At 39.8% G+C, this 18,960-nt stretch overlaps 1 protein-coding gene and 1 pseudogene across 5 annotated transcripts in view; both read right to left on the reverse strand.

Annotated features, from left to right (window-relative positions):
• Window positions 1-18,960, reverse strand: part of LOC133830675 (DExH-box ATP-dependent RNA helicase DExH14) — a 108,431-nt gene that overhangs the window by 80,015 nt on the left and 9,456 nt on the right. For all 5 annotated transcript variants that reach the window (XM_062260701.1, XM_062260703.1, XM_062260702.1 and 2 more), the window contains 3 exons: window positions 9,878-9,952; window positions 9,662-9,793; window positions 9,513-9,578 (listed from right to left, as the gene is read on the reverse strand). In XM_062260701.1, the coding sequence (XP_062116685.1) occupies window positions 9,513-9,578; window positions 9,662-9,793; window positions 9,878-9,952 (273 nt within the window). The remainder of the gene's footprint in view (window positions 1-9,512; window positions 9,579-9,661; window positions 9,794-9,877; window positions 9,953-18,960) is intronic.
• On the reverse strand, window positions 10,127-11,313 carry LOC133830677 (rRNA 2'-O-methyltransferase fibrillarin 2-like; annotated as a pseudogene).

An 18,960-nucleotide genomic window follows, 5' to 3' on the forward strand; every position in this document is an offset into this window, starting at 1 on the left:
CTCCTATTGTTGAGTTTGAAGCACTTGAGGGTGTACGTCAATCCCTTCCAAGGCAGAGATAGAACCTCCTGAATGAAGCTGTTTTCATCACCACATAATTTTAATCGAGCGTGTGTGAGGAAATTCATCTCAGCAGTATCTTTGTCCACGTCAATAAGTCCACCACAGATAGATCCGATTCTTCTAAACACCTTCATATTCCACATGTTCAATGGGATACCTTCTACACCAATCCACCCATAATGACATTCCAATCTCTTATTTGTTAATTGATTTGCTTGATTCCATGGTGCCAGGCTCACTGTGGTTACTGCAGTGAATTTTAATGCACCCAATTTCTCCCGCCTCGTCCTTTCCTCCTCACTATGACTCCATAAGACAGCTCTATCATCATACAACGCACTTATCTCGTACTTCTTTCCTAATTCATCGATTATTCCATACTGTATAGCTTCCCAAGGCACAAAACTATTCATTCTATGCACTAGTACAGCTTGGCTCCATTGTTTATCATTTGTGTTTGCTTTCAAGTAGTCTGAGAAAGGCTGCCAGAAGTATGGAATTTTTTATTGATCTTGGGATGCCCAAAATTGAAGGCTGGATAATGCTCCCAACCTCCCTTTTTCCGCTTTAATCCTGCTCGTTTCTTCACCTCTCTAGCCCAAATTTGTTTTTGTTTGTTAAAGGCTCTCTTTTCAACCGGCTGAAACTCATTCGCTGCTGCCTTCACTACGCTTGCCCATGTCTATTTGGAGTCTGCCTTCTTTTCTTTTGTGATTCTTGTCTTTGTTTCTCTTGACACTTGAGGTACCTCCTTATTTGTGATTTGCCTCCTGCCTACTAACCCATTCAAACACTCCTGCATTTCCTTCCATCCTTTTGAATGTCGCTCTCCTGGAATGATCACCGATTTTAACATATTCTTGTGTAACGTAGATATTTTAACAAACTCCCCTCTGCTGTTCTTAAAGCACTCTACCATCAATCTTAATGAGTTATTCCTGAAAGAACGCTTGAATTTCTGCCTCTGTGACTTGCTGACCTCTTGTAGCTCTCAATTGCTTCTATTAACCATGTTGTTGCATCAGTAGTTACTATAATCTCATACCCTGTCAATCTTGTTCTCTCACAGATTCTGACCGAGCCCCCGTCGTTGATTAATGTTAACATGAAAACCTTATGCTCAGTATTGAAACTCCAGTACTGATTATGGCCCCTGAAGCTTGCAAAAACCGAGACATCTTGATGTCCATAGCCAGTGGGGTTATGAACATTTTTCTTCCCATGACTAGTGGGGTCAAGGTGCCTTTTCTTGATGTAAAGACCATAGCCAGTAGGACCATGGGACCTTGTGAAACGGATTCTCTAATTTTTTGCTAATTTAATATATATTTCTTCTCCTGGAATACGTGTCTAGTTGATTCCCCTGCATTTTTACAACAAACGCACCAACTAGGGGATAAACAATGATAGGGTCTTCTCCTCTGCAAGTTGTCATGAATATTCAATTTATTCTTGAAGACCAGCCAACCAAATACTTTAACTTTTGAGGGTGAGACATTTTTCCACAAAGACTTTGCCCACTTCTCTTCCGGACCCAGGTGAGCATAATTTAACCTCCAAAAGGCAGACCTGCAAGAGAATATTTCACTAGTGTCAAGGGTCCACGCCCTTCTGTCCTCTAAAATTGTCGGCAGAGCAACCGTCTCCAACAACTGAAACAGCTGAGTGCGACCAGGGACCTCCCTATCAAACAGATTCCTTCTAAAACGGAAATTCCACCCCAGGCCTCCCAAACATCCCTCACCCTCAGAAACCACCAAATCCTTAATCAAACAGTTATCGACCTCGAAAATCATAAATAAGTCCGGAAATTGATGCTTTAAAGGAGTATCGTTTATCCAAACATCCTCCCAAAACCGAATCCAATCCCCCTTCCCAACCTTGAACCTGACCAACTAACTATACTCCTCATAAAGAGACGAAATATCTTTCCAGGGATCACGAACAGACAACCTCCCCCTCTACCAATATCCCAAAACCCTCCATCCCCCCATACCTACTTTTTACCACCCTATGCCACAAAAACTTGTTTTCCAACGGAAACCGCTACAACCATTTCATGAGCAACGCCTTGTTTCTCAAGTCCAAGTTACCAATGCCAAGCCCCCCGTGACCCCATGATTTACAAACTTCCTTCCAAGAGACAAGGTGGTCAGAACCAGAGTGATCCGCACCTTCTCAAAGAAAATCTCACATCAACTTCTCCAAAACTTCCACTACGCCCTTGGGAATACAAAAAAGCGACAAATAGTACACCGATATAGAAGATAAAATAAATTGAATAAGAGTCAATCTACCATCCCTAGACAGGAAAGCACACTTCCACCCATCCAAGCGTTTGGCACATCTCGAAATCACGGGCTCCCAGAAAACTTTGGAATGAGGGGAAGCACCCAAAGGTAACCCTAGATACTTCATAAGCCACTGACCCGCCTCACACCCAATCTCCTTGGCACGAAGCTCCATTGTCTCCTCATCCAGGTTAATCCCTAACAACTGACATTTCTGCACTTTAATAGATAAGTCGGAGACAACACTAAAAGCTTTCAGAATATCCAGAAGAACTGACAAAGACTCCTTATCATCAATAAAGAAGATCGTATCATCAGCAAATTGAAGATGACTGACCTCCACATTATCCTTTCCCACTTTGAAGCCTCTCAAAGCTGAAACGCTCTTAGCCTTATCCACCATCCTACCCAAGACATCTGCAACCAAGGTAAACAAGAAAGGTGAAAGGGAGTCCCCTTGGCGAAGACATCTAGATCCCTTAACTTTCCCCCTTGGTCTCCCATTTAAAAACAGAGAGATGTAGAAGACAAACATCCCAACATCCATTTCCTCCAAACTGCACCAAAAACTTTCTTATCCAGTACAAAGTCCAGAAAGTCCCAATCCACACAATCGTAAGCTTTAGCAAAATCAATTTTTAACACCCATTCTGTTTTACCTTTACTTCGATACTCTTCCACTACTTCATTAGCCACCAACACTGTATCCAAAATTTGCCTGCCATCCACAAAAGCTCCTGGAGTTTGCTATCATGTCAGAAAGAACTCCTCAAAGTCGACCAGCCAACACCTTCGAAATGATTTTGTACAGACTAGTGACCAAACTGATAGGCCTAAAGTACCGCATACGACAACTATCCAGCTTCTTCAGAATAAGGCAAATATAGGTCTTATTGGTCTTCCCGTAAATAACTCCATCTTTAAATAAACCATCGAATACTGCTTGAAGATCACTCTTGACTGTGTCCCAATTCTCTTGATAAAATGCCATGGAAAATCCATCCGGACCCAGAGCCTTAGACCCATCACATTCAAACACTGAATGTCTAATTTCCTCCTAAAAAAAAGGGTGTCTCAATGAGAGAAGCCAAAAAAGAAGGAATAGGCTCCCAGGAAATACCCTCTACCCCAATCCATTTCCTATAAACCGAAGAATACAACAAATAGTAAAAACCAACGATAGCCTTTTCAATATCATCATCATTATCAAGGATAGTTCCGTCCTCTTGCTCAATGTCGATTGGGCCATCTGTCTCTTCCTTTGCTCAAGAAACTTTGTCCGCAATATAGTAAGGTCTCTTCATTAGATTGTGAGTCGTGTCAATTTGCCAAACACCATCATCTAAATTCGAGTCCTCAAGTCAATAAACGTGCTAGTGTTTCTTTTGAATTAGTTCAATCTGATGTTTGGAATCATTCTCCTATTTTGTTTAAACCTGGATTTAAGTATTTTGTTACTTTTGTTGATGATTATTCTCGTGTAACTTGATTATATTTAATGAAAAATCATTTAGAGTTATTTTTTATATTTTGTGCTGAGATTAAGAATCATTTTAATGTTTCTATTCGTACTTTGCGAAGTGATAATGCCAAAAAATATACATCTGCTTTATATCATTCTTATATGGTCTCTAATGGCATGCTTCATGAAACCTCTTGCGTTGATACTGCATTCCAAAATGGTGTAGCAAAACATAAAAACAGACATCTTCTTGAAACTACACGAGCCCTCTTATTTCAAATGCATGTTCTTAAACATTTTTGGACCGATGTCGTTTCTGCAGCATGTTTTCTTATCAATCGCATGTCATCTTCTGTTCTTAATGGTGAGATCCCGTATAAAAAAAAAATTCCTAGCAAGTCATTATTTCCTGTTAATCCTAGGATATTTGGTAGTACTTGTTTTGCTCGAGATGTTCGACCAAATGTCACCAAATTAGATCCTAAGTCATTGAAGTGTGTATTCCTTGGCTATTCTCATCTTCAAAAAGGGTATAAATGTTATTGTCCAAATCTCAACAAATATCTTGTCTCCATTGATGTTACCTTCATGGAAAACACACCTTATTTTTCACCGTCCTCTATTCCTACTCGTCAGGAGGAGGAGGATGATTTGTTGGTATATTTGATCACATCTTCTGCCCTGAACCCACTTCCTGAGGAATCTCCTATTTCTGAATCTATCTCAGACACTACTCACGAGGAGTCTCCTATTACTCACCCTATCTCAACCACAGCTCCCGACATGCCTCTGCCTCCTATTAAAGTGTACACCAGGCACTGCCTCCTGTTTCATGTACTGCCGCTGCTTCTTTGTTATCAAATCCGGTCCCAAGCGATGATCTTCCCATTGCACTACGTAAAGGTCAACGTCAGTGCACTTATCCTATATCTTTTTCTATTTCTTATAATCACTTGTCATCTTCTTCTTGTTCTTTTATTGCTTCCCTTGATTCTATTTTGATTCCTAATACTGTTCGTAAAGCCATATCTCATCCTAGTTGGCATGATGCAATGATAGAAGAGATGAATGTTTTAGATGACAATGGTACTTGGGACTTGGTCGATTTACCTTCTGAAAAACAGGCCATAGGGTGCAAATGGGTATTCACTATTAAGGGCAATCCAGATAGATTGATTGCTCGATTAAAGGTCTGTCTTGTTGCTAAGGGTTATGCTAAAACCTATGGAGTGGACTATTGTGATACTTTTTCTCCTGTTGCTAAGTTGACATTTGTTCAATTATTTATTTCAATGGTAGCTACTCATCATTGGCCTCTACATCAGCTAGATATCAAGAATGCTTTTCTTCATGGAGAACTTCAGGAGGAGGTGTATATGGAGCAACCTCCTGGCTTTGTTGCTAGGGGGAGTCAGGGCGAGTTTGTCGTCTTCAAAAATCTTTATATGGTTTGAAGCAAATTCTTCGTGCTTGGTTTGGTAAATTTAGTCAAGTTGTTGAGAAATTCGGGATGCTGAAAAGTAAGTCTGATCATTCTGTTTTTATAAACGATCAACTGCCAGTATCATTCTATTCGTTGTGTATGTGGATGATATTGTTATTACTAGAACTGATACTAGAGGGATCTCATCTCTTAAATCCTTCATTCATACTCTGTTTCACACGAAAGATTTGGGGGTGCGCAAGTATTTATTGGGAGTTGAGGTAACTAGGAGTAAACAAGGTATTTTTCTATCTCAAAGAAAGTATGTCATTGATTTGTTGACTGAGACAGGAAAATTGGGAGCAAAGCCTTGTAGTACTCCAATGAGTCCTAATGTGCACCTTACAAGAGATGGGAAACCATTTGAAGATCCTGAAAGATATCGTAAGAAGGTTGAAAAGTTGAATTATCTTACCGTGACTCGTCCAAACATTGCATTCTCAGTTAGTGTTGTCAGTCAGTTCATGTCATCTCCAACAATTCATCATTGGGCAGCGTTAGAGCAAATTTTGTGTTACTTGAAAGGAGCACTAGGATGAGGTATCGTGTGCGCAGATCATGAGCACACTCATATTGAGTGTTTCTCAGATGCAGATTGGGCAAGTTCTAAAGTGGATAGAAGATCTACTTCAAGTTATTGTATTTTTGTTGGAGGGAATTTGGTCTTTTGGAAGAGTAAGAAGCAAAATGTTGTGTCAAGATCAAGCGCAGAATCAAAATATAGGGTTATGGCACAGTCTATGTGTAAGGTAATGTGGATCTATCAGCTATTGACTAAAGTAGGACTTACGACTTCAGTACCAGCAAAATTGTGGTGTGATAACCAAGTTGCTTTTAATATTACATCTAATCCTGTGTTCCATGAGCAAACTAAGCACATCGAAATTGATTGTTATTTTGTTCGTGAGAAAATTCAGCAAGGCTTGATCTCCACAGGATATGTGAAAACCGGCGAACAACAAGGGGACATCTTTACAAAAGCATTCAATGGGGTGCGGGTTGATTATTTTTGTAATAAGCTGGGTATGATTAACATATATGCTCCAGCTTAAGGGGGAGTGTTAGCTGTATATATTAGTTGTTTATATTAGCTGTAAATTAGCTATAAATGAGGACTAATTAGTTTCCTAGAATAGCTTCCCTAGTTTGTATATAAATAGAAGTTTATTTCTCATTGAAATGCAAGTGAATACAATTCTCTTCACCTCTTGTTACACTTTGCAAAAGGCCTCCGTCCTTGGGGCAGCCAGCCAAACGAAGATGTTGAGTCGGGCCTGTAGAAACCCGATCATACTCAAACCCCCGAAGGCCCAACTCTATTTCAGTGTAAATTGGATTGAAGAGAGCCCTAAAGGAGTGTAAGACCACTTTAAAAGAACAGACCCTATTCTCCAATTCCAAGGCCCAGCCCATACTACTTTTAGAAAAACCAATATGGTATTTCAACTTTGGGCACGTGGAGTGTTTAAAATCATGAGGACCTAACCACGTGCCATACTTATTTCTCTCTCCAGTCGATAAATCTGAAAGAAGCCAATTAAAAAAAACCCTTTAATGGAGAGCAAAAATCACGTAATTCTATCCCTTTAGATCCGTGATGGATACCCTGAGAATCCGGCCTCAGATTTTGGCAATAATGCGACGGGATCCTTCCCTTGCCGTCCTCCGACGACAACTTGACCACTGCATAACCAGTCGTCGTTTCTATCTCGCCTGACATCTCTGCTTCCTCTACATCGATTGTCAGCCCCACCACCCCTGAATCACCTTTCGACCCCTGCATACTCTTTCTGACCCAAACACTCCCCTCGCTTCTACTAGAAAGTTCATTCGACCCTCTCGACTCACTTAACTTGAATAATCTTAAAGAGATAAAATTACCATCATAGGGCAAAATGATAGATGCAGGAATGAAACCTCTAGGATGTCCAACCACCCTTAATCTAGCAGCAGACACATCTTTCACCCCACCAAACTGCAGCCACCGCGGTTGTCCACAAAATTTGAATTTCCTTATTTCTACTGACGTAAAATAGCATTAGCTCTGCACAAAAATGAGATATTGGCCAGCTCAACCTAAACTCATCAAGAAGTCTATACCACAATTTTAAAACAAACTCACAATGGAGGAAAAGGTGGCAGACGTTTTCACTATCCTTCCAACACAACACACACCAGCCCGGAGAGATGGACATAAACAGCTTCCTCTTTTGAAGCACTTCATGCACATTAAGCCTCCCCACAACAACCATAAAAACATTCTGACTTTTGGTGGGGCATGAACTTTCCAAAGAATTTTCGACCAACAAGGTGACGAAAAAGCGTCATCATCTCTATGAGCATTAAAGGCTGATTTACAAGAAAACATCCTTGAGGAATCCTCTTTCCAAATCCTACCGTCCTCAAGCACTTGACAAATTCGGCCTGTGTCAAGAATATTTAAGAGACTAACCAAATCTGTTAGTCCTCTATCTTTGAGATTCCTACGAAAATGTAGATTCCAATTCACTAGATTAGAGTATTCTGCCACAAAATGGGATATACAATGCTCCCTCTTCTCACATAATCTAGCTAGCCCTGAAAAGGTCTCACTAAGAGGCTGCTAACCAACACACCTGTCCTCCCAAAACCAAATCCTACTACCACTACCTGCCTTGAAAGAACCAAATTGCAAAAAGTCCTCGTACAAGAGACCTATATCCTTCCACGGACTTATATGTGTCCCTCTAGAGCTCTTTTTAGTATCCCACCCATTACAATGCAGCCCATACTTACTTTGGATAACCCTATACCAAAGAGAACCTTGCTCAAGGGTAAACCTCCACAACCATTTCATCAAAAGTGACTGGTTTCTCAACCGCAAATTACCACTACCCAAACCACCCTTGTTTTTAGAGCAGCACGCTACTTCCCAAGAAATTAAGTGATCTCCCTTCCCCAACTCTCCTCCCTCCCAAAGAAAATTCCTCATAGTTCTCTCCAAAATCTAATTCACATGGTCGGGCATTCTAAACAGAGACAAGTAGTAAATTGGCAGGAATGATAAAACATAATTAATTAACGTTAACCTTCCCCCTCTAGATAAGTAAGCATTCTTCCATCCTTACAGACACTTAGAAACCTTACTAATCACTGATTCCCAACAACTAATCTTTCTTGGGTTATCTCCAAGGGACAAACCCAAATAAGTTAGTGGTCAGTCCCCTACCACACACCCCAAATAATCCGCTTCAGAATGCAGCCAGCCGTCCACATTAATACCCAGCAAGTTGCTTTTATTCAAATTAATTTTGAGGCCCGAAAAAGCAGCAAAGGTCTTCAGAATCTGAATGAGCCTATTCAGAAATTGAGTATTTGCTTCAACAAAAAACAACATATCGTCTGCGAACTGCAGATGTGTGATTTCTACTTTATCCTTTCCTACCACAAAACCATGTAAAAGATCTGCACTACTAGCTTTGCTCACCAATCTCCCCAAGACATCCACCACTAAAGTAAAAAGAAAGGGAGATAGAGGGTCGCCTTGTCTCAACCCCCTTGACCCTACAATCTTGCCTCTCGGTTTTCCATTGATAAAAATAAAGAAAGATACTGATATAAGGCATCCCATAATCCACTTCCTCTATTTTTTGCCAAAATTTTTCTTTTCAAGAACGAAATCTAATTCCATTCAACAAAACCATAGGCCTTTTCAAAATCCACTTTGAACACCACTCCCTTCTTCCTTGTACATTTGTACTCATCTACTACTTCGTTAGCTCCTTTCTATGAACATATATTGAATTCTTTTTAACTCGAGATTTTTGCTAAAATATTGTTGCAACAATCTATTTAGTTTATTGACATATAGGGATTTAATAATTCAAGTCTATTTCACCATATAGATTTTTCTCTTGCTATTAATTCATGTTTAGTTTATTTTGAGCATTGTTAATTCTCCACATTTTAGATTTAGTTTACAAAACAACCAAATCAATTTTTGTTATTAAGTTGTTGAGTAATTGGTTTTTGCATTAATCTATACTTTGCAATTCATGTAGAGACAATGTTACTCATTACTTTATTACTTGTGTGATTGCGTACACTTGCGTACTATAATTTTCACAACTATACAAAATGTTAGTATTTTTCTAAACAATTCAGATTGTTTTACCATCTTATTGTCATTGATAGTAGAAATAAATAAGATGAGATTGCAACAATTGGCACCAACCTTAATCACAACAGTGTGAGCAGGCAGATTTACACCCCATGCCAAAGTTGCCGTACAAACAAGTACCTGAATAACAGATGCATAAAACATCCGAGTGAAATTCAAAGTAATATGGTTTAACTGAGGATGAAATTATGAACAAGCACTACCTTCAAGAGCCCATTAGAAAAAAGACGTTCAGTCAGACCTCTATCGGCACGCAACATACCAGCATGATGAACACCAACAGCAAATCCAAAAAGTTCAATAAGATCTTTGTTCCTGGACTTTAGAACCTCCTTCTGAAATGCATAAAATTGAAAATTTATAACACGATAAAGTGAAGATCAAGAAGAGATGCGTGTTCAAGCAATTTTTCTTCTTGCCTTTATTAAGGATGACTGAGGATGTGCATCATTGCTAAAAAGCTCCAGGTCCTCAAATTTCCGAGCAAGTTCAACCTGTTTACAAGAGATTCATAGCGAGTGGAAAATAGTAAAACGAAATTCAAACGAAATTTCACAATTTGTATGAAAGTTACAAAAAAAAATGGCTATTCAATGAATAATATGTTGCTATATGTATTTTCAGCAATAACAAAAAAAAAATCACAAAACAGACTAAACAAAACTGCATAAATAATAATCTCATAAATTCAAAATGCTATGTTCAGCAATTACAATCCAAAAATAAAAAAACAAATAAAAAAGTTCTGCTAACTTTGCTGCTGCTGATACATATTATAATTAATTTGAAGTCTAGCTAGCTAGAGCTATATTTAAGCAACAGGCTTTTGTTTCTTTGGCATGCGATAGCCACCAACAACACAAGGATGGTCACATTCAAAGGGCTCAAGAGTCAGTTGTTTGAAAGGCTTGAATTGCTCAGCTTGCAGCTTCTTAACTTGTTGGAATAAGGCCACAGCGGGAATTGTACAGTCTATGCAATTGGGCTTGATGGAGATTACAAAGTTATCCCCGGCTTTTAAAAAGTAACTAGCATTCAACGCTAGAATCCTTGCCTAATCGAGTTGAGCAACATCAGAAAAGATGGCATCAACCATTTCAACTTATATCTTGTACTTTGCAGGGTGTCTAGCATCTTCAATAATGGGAATGACATCAGTCCTCTTTTTGGCCATGTTGACCAAATCTCTACAACTTCTGTGAGAAAACTCAACTACATAAACCAATCCTTCAGGTCCAACAACGTCAAACACATGAGAAACTGTGGTCCCACAAGCAGCTCCAAGACATAGAACACGAGCTCCAGGTTTAACTTTGGTACCATCCTCCTTTTGAACAGAGATCCTCTTCACATTGTACACAGCCTCACAAGGAACCATGTTCCTATTGACAAGAGCATCTTCCTCACCCTTAACAATGAAAACTCCCTCGTGTCTGAGGCTCGATCACGACTTTACTATCACCCTTCATTCCTCTAGGCCCTCCTCGTCCACCTCTTCCATGCCCACCATCACCACGCCCTCCTCTCACGGAGCCAAATCCTCTTCCCCTTCCTCTAACTCCTCCATCGCCACGACGTCCCTTGAATCCACCACCACCACGTTCTCTTGGAGGTTTTCGCCAAAAATACTAAAGCCACGAGGAAATTAGAGTTTTACAAAAGGAAAGAGAGGTTGCCAGAGTTTGCAAATAACAAAAATTTATTCTTTGAAATTCCACTTTTACTCTTAATACACTAGAAAATACAGAGGAAAATTGGGAGAAAAATGATATCAGAGAAGATAACAACACTGCACTACTAGAAAGAAAGTATCAATAAAATAAAATTGGAATAACAAAAGTCATGATTTTATTTCCTAAAATGTAAGATTGACTAATCAAATCGAAAATGCCTCCAAATCTCTGTAGGGAAATTTCACTTTTTATCTCTAATAATACCTAATATTACCAAAAAATCCCAACATTAATAATTTTTTCAAATTAATGCTAAGCTTTTCCCTCCTACCGAAAATACCCTTCCCATTCAATCTCAGCCTTCTCTCTCTCAGTCTCGGTTTCTCTCTCTTTCAGTCTCACAAAAATCCCCCAAAAACCATCGAACCCCCACCTCTGTCGAGCCGTCGAGCCGCCATCTCCGTCGAGCCGTCGAGCCCGCATCTCCGTCGAGCTCCCACCTTCTCCGTCGAGCCCCCACCTTCTCCCATTTCTCCGGCGATCTCGAGCCCACTGCAAACTCCCATTTTTCTGTCAAACCCGAGACCCACGGAGCATATTTCCTTCAAAGTTTAAAAAACTAAGGTAAAATCTTGAACCCAAGTCCATATTTGCTTTATATCGTTGTTGAATCTGTGATTTGTGGAATGGGTTGTCCGATTTTGTGGGAAATTTTTTCTGGGTTTGAACCAGTGGCTCGATAGGTTCGATTATGGTTCGATAGTAGGCTCGATAAGGTAGTTTGAACAGTTCGATGATGGATCGATTATGGCTCGATATGAGCTCGACATGAGCTCGATAGGAGCTCGATAAGAGCTCGGTAGGATATGTTGTATTATATTACAAGGGCTCGATAGGTTCGATAATGGTTCGATATGAGACTAGACTGTAGCTCGATGGTTATTTATCTAGACAGACAGATTTTTCATAGCTCGATAGGTTCGATAATGGTTCGATATGAGACTAGACTGTAGCTCGATGGTTATTTATCTAGACAGACAGATTTTTCTTAGCTCGATAGGCTCGATTCTGGCTCGATAGGCTCGATGCTGGCTCGATAGGCTCGATAAATTTAGGTTGTTGATATTTCTCGATGGAACTCGATAGTTTTTCGATAGTGCTCGATAGAGTATGTTTCAGCTCGATGATAGCTCGATAGAGATCGATAGAGCTCGATGACAACTTATTTCAGTGTTTTTTTGAAATTTTTTTTATTCTGTTTTCTTACAAAAAAATTTTCATGTGTTGTTACAGATGCCTAAGTTGCTTGTTCCGTTGAGTGATCACTTTCCTGGTCGAGTGACATATCGGGGTAGTAGTACTTTAAATCACATCAAGACCAGGTTTTTGGAGCTCGGGCTGCTTGAAAGGGCTAAGGAATCCCCTTTTAAGCAATTCTTTTTGACTTCGGAGTTTAATTTCTCCGGAGTCTTGGTGCATCAACTGTTGCTGAGGAAAATCGCCAGCAACAACGAAGATGAGGTGCATTTTTTCTTGGGGTCGAAGTCTTGTAGATTCGGCATGGGAGAGTTTGCCCTGGTGACGGGGTTGGATTTCAGTGCCTTCCCGTCACCAGAAGAGTTGGAAGGGCGTAATCTCAGCGATTGGTTGATAAAGGAGTATTTCAACGATGCTGAGAAAGTAAAGCTGTCACAGGTGGACCATGCTTTCAAGACTTGTACGGTTGTGGAAGATGTGTACAAGCTTGGTCTATGTCTGTTTGTTGAGGGGGTTCTGAATGCCATTGAGGGAAAACTGCACATTTGGCGAGATATTCTAAAAATTGTTGAGAATGTAGAGTACTTCTTCAGCTATCCATGGGGGAAGTACTCTTATAGGAGGCTATTGCATTCTTGTAAGAAGGACATGGTGAAGCAAAAAGCCAACTATGATGCCAAGGATGCCAAGGTGCAGCAAGAGTCCAAATACAGTATGTATGGTTATGCCCCCGCCTTACAGTACTGGGCATACGAGGCTATCCAACAGCTTGCGGTGGAGCTTGTTGTGAGCTCGGGAAACATGTTCCCGAGGATGCTTAGCTGGTCGCATCGGAAGAACAAGGATTTCACCAAGTCCGTCATCGCACCGATATTATTGAAGAAGAATGTAAGTTATGTTGTTTTTTTTTTATCTATATGCTTATATTTTATCATTATTTGAGTTAACCAAATGTTTTATGTTGTTTGCAGTTAATTGTTCTTCCGATGTTGAAGCCTCGGCCAGCAGAAAAAGACTATTACTTGTCTTTGACTGAGGGAGATCTTCCCCTTTATCCTGGGCTTGGCCAGGATCCCTCGGAGACTGATGAGGAGGAGGATGCGACTTTTGAGAAAATGGCAGAGAAAGTTTCTCAGGGAAAAAAAGGGGAAAAAAAAGTTTAAAGCCTAGCTTTGCATGTAGCCTTGTTGTGGCCAAGACCACCACACATGCTACACTTGCGATGACTGGGAATGATTTCTCCATTCGATGGAGTGCGGTTTGTCTTCCTTCTTCCCACCTTATTCTTCTTCGGTCGACCAACTGGTTGTTTTTCAACGGGAACCCCAACTTGCATTTTCTCTATGTTCTCGGGAACTTCCCAATCATCCTCATTGCCAGTTGGGTAAATTGTTTCTTTGTAAGACTCCCTCCACATCTCAGTAGTGTAATATGGTGAACACAGTGAGTAAATGTTGACATTGCGCAACATGGCCGCAGCCACACCATGAACACAAGGGTAACCCATTATTTGAAACTGACCACAAGAGCATGATTTGGTCATCAAATTCACCTCACCATCACCTTCTGGGTCTACCACATGAAATTCAAATTGTCCAAGAGGATGGACTTTCAAGTACCTTGCATCATCCGCAATGCCTGAGACATCCAATGCGACAGCACACAACATGTGGCCACCGTACCTTGACTTTAAGAAAGTGCCGTCCACACATATAACAGGACGACATGATGTAAATCCCCTTCTACAAACTCCGAGTGAGAAGAAACAGTAAAGAAAGCGACCGTCATCTGTGACAAAATCAGTAATTGTACCTGGATTCTTTTGCTGCAGCATGTACAGGTAAGAAGGTAACTTGGAGTACGATTCTTCAGGTGTCCCCCTAACATAACCGAGTGCCTTCTCTCTGCATCTCCAAGCCTTAATATAACTCATATCGATCCCAAAATTATTCTTCATATCCTCCTTTATGCTGTTTGGTGGATAGCTAGTGCCATCAGTAGCATATTTGTTCTTGATAAGGTGCCCAATGACAGAAGGTGCTGCTTGACGGTGGTCTTTTTGTCGCAATTCTAGTGAGCAAGTATGTACACTATTATAAACAGTGATCTCAAACATCTCTGATCGCGCTACTTTTTTCCCTCTTATTCTCCAACCACAATCAGGATCCTTGCAGGTGATATACAACACATCAGTACCAGACTTCTTAACCATAAACTCAAAATTATTCTTCATTGCAAAGAGAGCCGCTTTGGTTTTCAATTCCATCTTGTTCTCAAATGTCTTCCCAAGATGTAATTCCCCCAACGCTATACCGGATGAGGGTGATTCAGAACGACTACAAGCTATGATATCTTCTTTTGTAAACATGGGAGCACTCCATTTTCTGTGATCTTCTGTTGAACATATTGAAATGTTCCCTGTATAGTTATATTCTGTTCCACCATGACGACTAGAGCTGGTGCCAGGTGTTCGGCGTCCTTGACTTGGTGGGTTCGTCCGTGCAATATGACGTATTGGTTGTTCTTGTGCTTCTTCTACTTGCAAATGTTCAGCTAATAGATCATCATCCACCGAATTGTCTCCTAATTCCTCATTGTGTTCGGCTACCGGATCGTCATTCACATAGGGGTTGTACTCATACTGGTTGTCCCTCAGGTCACCAATAGGAAATCCTAAAGTACTGGCTGCTCCCTCAGGTCCGGGAGTGGAATATGGGTCTGCAATGACAATCTTTTTAACAGGAGTGACACACAAGGCCAACCTTTCTTTAGATGTTACTCCTATGAATGCACGGACACCAAGATCACTTTCAACATGAACGGGTGTAAACGGTTGGTCGCCACAAGTGTAAGGAACCTCCAATTTCAACTCATACATCTGTTTATCAACTTTAAGTTCCTTGTGCAATATGTCAAGAAGTTGCAAGTACGTTACAGTATCCTCCATCGGTATCACCGTGCATTGAGGGTCCTTGAAAATCCACTTATTCCCTTGTAATTCCCAAACACCATTGTAGGATACAAAAACGTAGACAATAGAGCCTGTGTTGGAAAAAAAAACATTAACATTGTCAGGAAAACTGTCATTTTTCCAGAAATGCAATAAAAAATAACATTATCGAGCTTTATCGAGCTATTATCGAGTTGGAATCGAGCTACCATTTCTCAAAACAGAACACAAACCTAACCAAACCCTCCATCGAACCCCTATCGAGCTATTATCGAGTTATCATCGAGCTACCATTTCTCAAAACGGAACATAAACCTAACCAAACCCTCCATCGAACCCATATCGAGCTATTATCGAGTTAGCATCGAGCTATCATTTCTCAAAACCGACCATAAAACACAACCAAACCCTCAATCGAACCCTATCGAGCTCATATCGAGCTACTATCGAGCTCACATATTATAGATCCATTCGACCCCTTATCGAACCCTTATCGAGTTTCCATCGAGCACTAAACCGAACCTATCGAGCTATTATCGAGCTAACATCGAGCTACATCGAGCTCTTACAAAGACCTTCTTCTACATACCATCGAACCGTTATCGAACCGTTATCGAGCTTCTATCGAGCAAAAAAATTGCAGAAAACCCAGAAAAACACAGATCGCGGAATCTCTCAAAAAATCCCGAAAAATACACCAATATAGGCTCAGATCTGTTCAAAATAGCCAAAAAAAATGTAAACAAATAATACCCAACACAAAATGTAAAATCTCATTACCCATGGTTTTTCTCCTCCAAAAACTCTCAAAATAGATGTTGCCTTTGATATTAACGAATTCACAGAAACAATGGAGATAACTAACAATGATTTTGACAAGAAAATTATACAAAACTGTAGGTTTTATGGAGATTTCGTGAGAATTAGAGAGAGAGAGGGAGGAGAGTGGAAGAGAAGGTTTTGTGAATTTTTGATATAATGGGAGGGGTATTTTGGGTATGGGAAGAAAGTTTAGCATTAATTTGAAAATATTATTAATGTTGGGATTTTTTGGTAATATTAGGTATTATTAGAGATAAAAAGTGAAATTTCCCCTTGTATATCATCTTTTCAAAGAGATGTCTAAGCAATTCTTTAGTTAGAACGGTTGTCTACTCACCTAAAATCACACGAGTGCAAAGAGTTCCATCTACAATCTTCTCTTTAATAAAGTGTTGATCAACCTTTACATGTTTAGCACAATTGAAGATGCACAAGATTATATGCTATGTTGGTAGCTGCTTTGTTGTCACAGTACAACCTCATGTGACTTTTTTTTTTGCAACTTGAAGTTCTAGGAGTAGATTTAGCCAAATTAATTCACTCACTCCATTTTCCATAGATTTATATTCGTCATCTAGACTACTTTTAGCTACTACATTGTGCTTCTTACTTGTTTGAATCACCAAGTTTCCCCAAAACATAAGAACAACATCCATATATAGATCTACCATCAGCAACTGAACCAGCCGAATGTCCAATGCATAGGATTCAACTTCACGAGATTCTCCCTTTTTAATGAACAATCCTTTCACCAAACTTCCTTTCAAATACTTCAATATTCGGATGACCACATCAAGATGTTTCCCATAGAAAAGATGCATAAACAAACCATGCTAACAACAAAGGTCTCATGGTTGCCAAATAACTGAGTTATCCATCAAGTTGTTGATATCTACCCTTGCCCGCAAATGTCCCCATACTTTGGTTTCCAAGTTAATATTCACATATGTTGAAGTGTCAATTGGCTTACATCCCTTGCTGAAAAAACCAATTTCAAATGTGAGCTTTGCTTCTTCGTTTGCAATGAGGCCACAACTCTCAAGGGCTCCCTTAGGTTTCCAAACAAGTGGTTTTCCATGGAGCTTCTAGTAAGTCTCCTTCGAATGACCAAATCGGTTGTAGTGATCACACTAAGGCCTTCCATCTCTTGGCTTGTTGTTGTGCTTCCTAGGTAGATTGAAGACACCAAAAGCAAAGGTTGAGCTTTCATTCATGTTAGATGAGGTATTTATCATAGTTTCTTCCTACTCTCTTTTCTTCTTACCTCATAAAAAGTCTCTTGAATTGAGATTAAGGGCTTAAACCATAAAGTATTTCGCTAACCTCATCTAAATTCTTATTTAAGCATCATCACACAAATCTATTTGTTTCCAATAATGATTTAGAGCATTGGATTGAAATATTTGGTAACATGGAGTTCCTCTTACTTTAGATTTTTTTTTTAAGAAGAAGAAGAAGAGAGAGGCCTTTGTCTTAGACTGAACTCCTCTCAAATATATTGAGAGCCCTCACGTATAGCGGAGGAAAACCGTGGTAACACAAGCCAACTATAAACCAACCAACCAGACACCAAACAAGAAAAACAAATAAAAACAAACAAGACAACAAACCAACCACAATAAAAACCCAAAGCCCGCAGCACTAGAGCCATAAATTACCTCAATCCCTACAAAGATCCAAAAAAGAAGCCCCTCAAAAAATTTAGATCTATACACCCAAGTTGCAACCCAAAATTTGATCTTATTCCAAATAGTCTCCAACGAGCTAAAGACATCTTCAAATATTTTGTTATTCCTTTCAAGCCAAATAGCCCAAAGAGTCGCCAACAAGGTGCTCTGCCATAACCGAGACCCTCTTACCTCCCTCTAAACGATTGAGAACAAGAAGGGGGCATACACCAGGATACCCCAAACTCAACAAGCACCTTACCCCACACCTCCCTAGCAAGGTGACACTCCAAGAATAAATGTCTAGCTGACTCCCCTGCACTCTTTCAACAAGCGCACTCAAATAGTTTGGAGGTGTTATCATTGGATTAGATCTCCCTAGCAGCATCCCAAATCTCATTAATCATTTAACTACATTAAGTCTTCATCAGTTTCCTTTGACATGAATTGGTAAGCCATGACACAATCATATTGTTCTCGAATTTCTATGCCTAATTTTTTGAATCAATAGTTGAAGAAGCAACAATAGCCCCTACAAGATAGTCATCTTTTCCCAAATCAATTGAAAATCATAATGGGCAGTGACCATTGAAGGGTAATTATGTCCATTCAATTTTCACACAATAAATGGCAAACTAAACCTTCAAACATCCATCCGTGGATGGAAGAGATAACCTCTGGACTGAAGTTTATTTAGGAGGTGAAAATTTGCACTAGCATACTGTAGACAGATTTATTAAGGAAATCAAATCAAAATAAAAATCAAATCATTATGATTTGATTACAGCTATAGGATCTTTACATACATATATACTTTTCTTGTTTATAAGATTTAGTTTATTTTGTAATTATGTCTTTTATTTTGTACAACCTATAAATGTCCATTGTTCTTCTCAAAATCAATATACAAGAATTATTCTCTCATAATATCTTTACATGGTATCATAGCCACAAGGTTCTCTCTTTTTTTCTTTTTCATACACTGCCTTGTTCTTCTTCTCCGACACTGGCCACTAGCAACGCAGCCTCCTCTCAGTCCAGTGAGTCCATTGGCTCTCTTCAAACCTCAAATGCAATCGCAATCCCTCTGCCTAATGCACAAGATATCTTCTCGTCTTTGTTGTCGCCGCTAC

The sequence above is a fragment of the Humulus lupulus genome, chromosome 4 (assembly GCF_963169125.1).
Source record: "Humulus lupulus chromosome 4, drHumLupu1.1, whole genome shotgun sequence".
Lineage (NCBI taxonomy): Eukaryota > Viridiplantae > Streptophyta > Magnoliopsida > Rosales > Cannabaceae > Humulus > Humulus lupulus.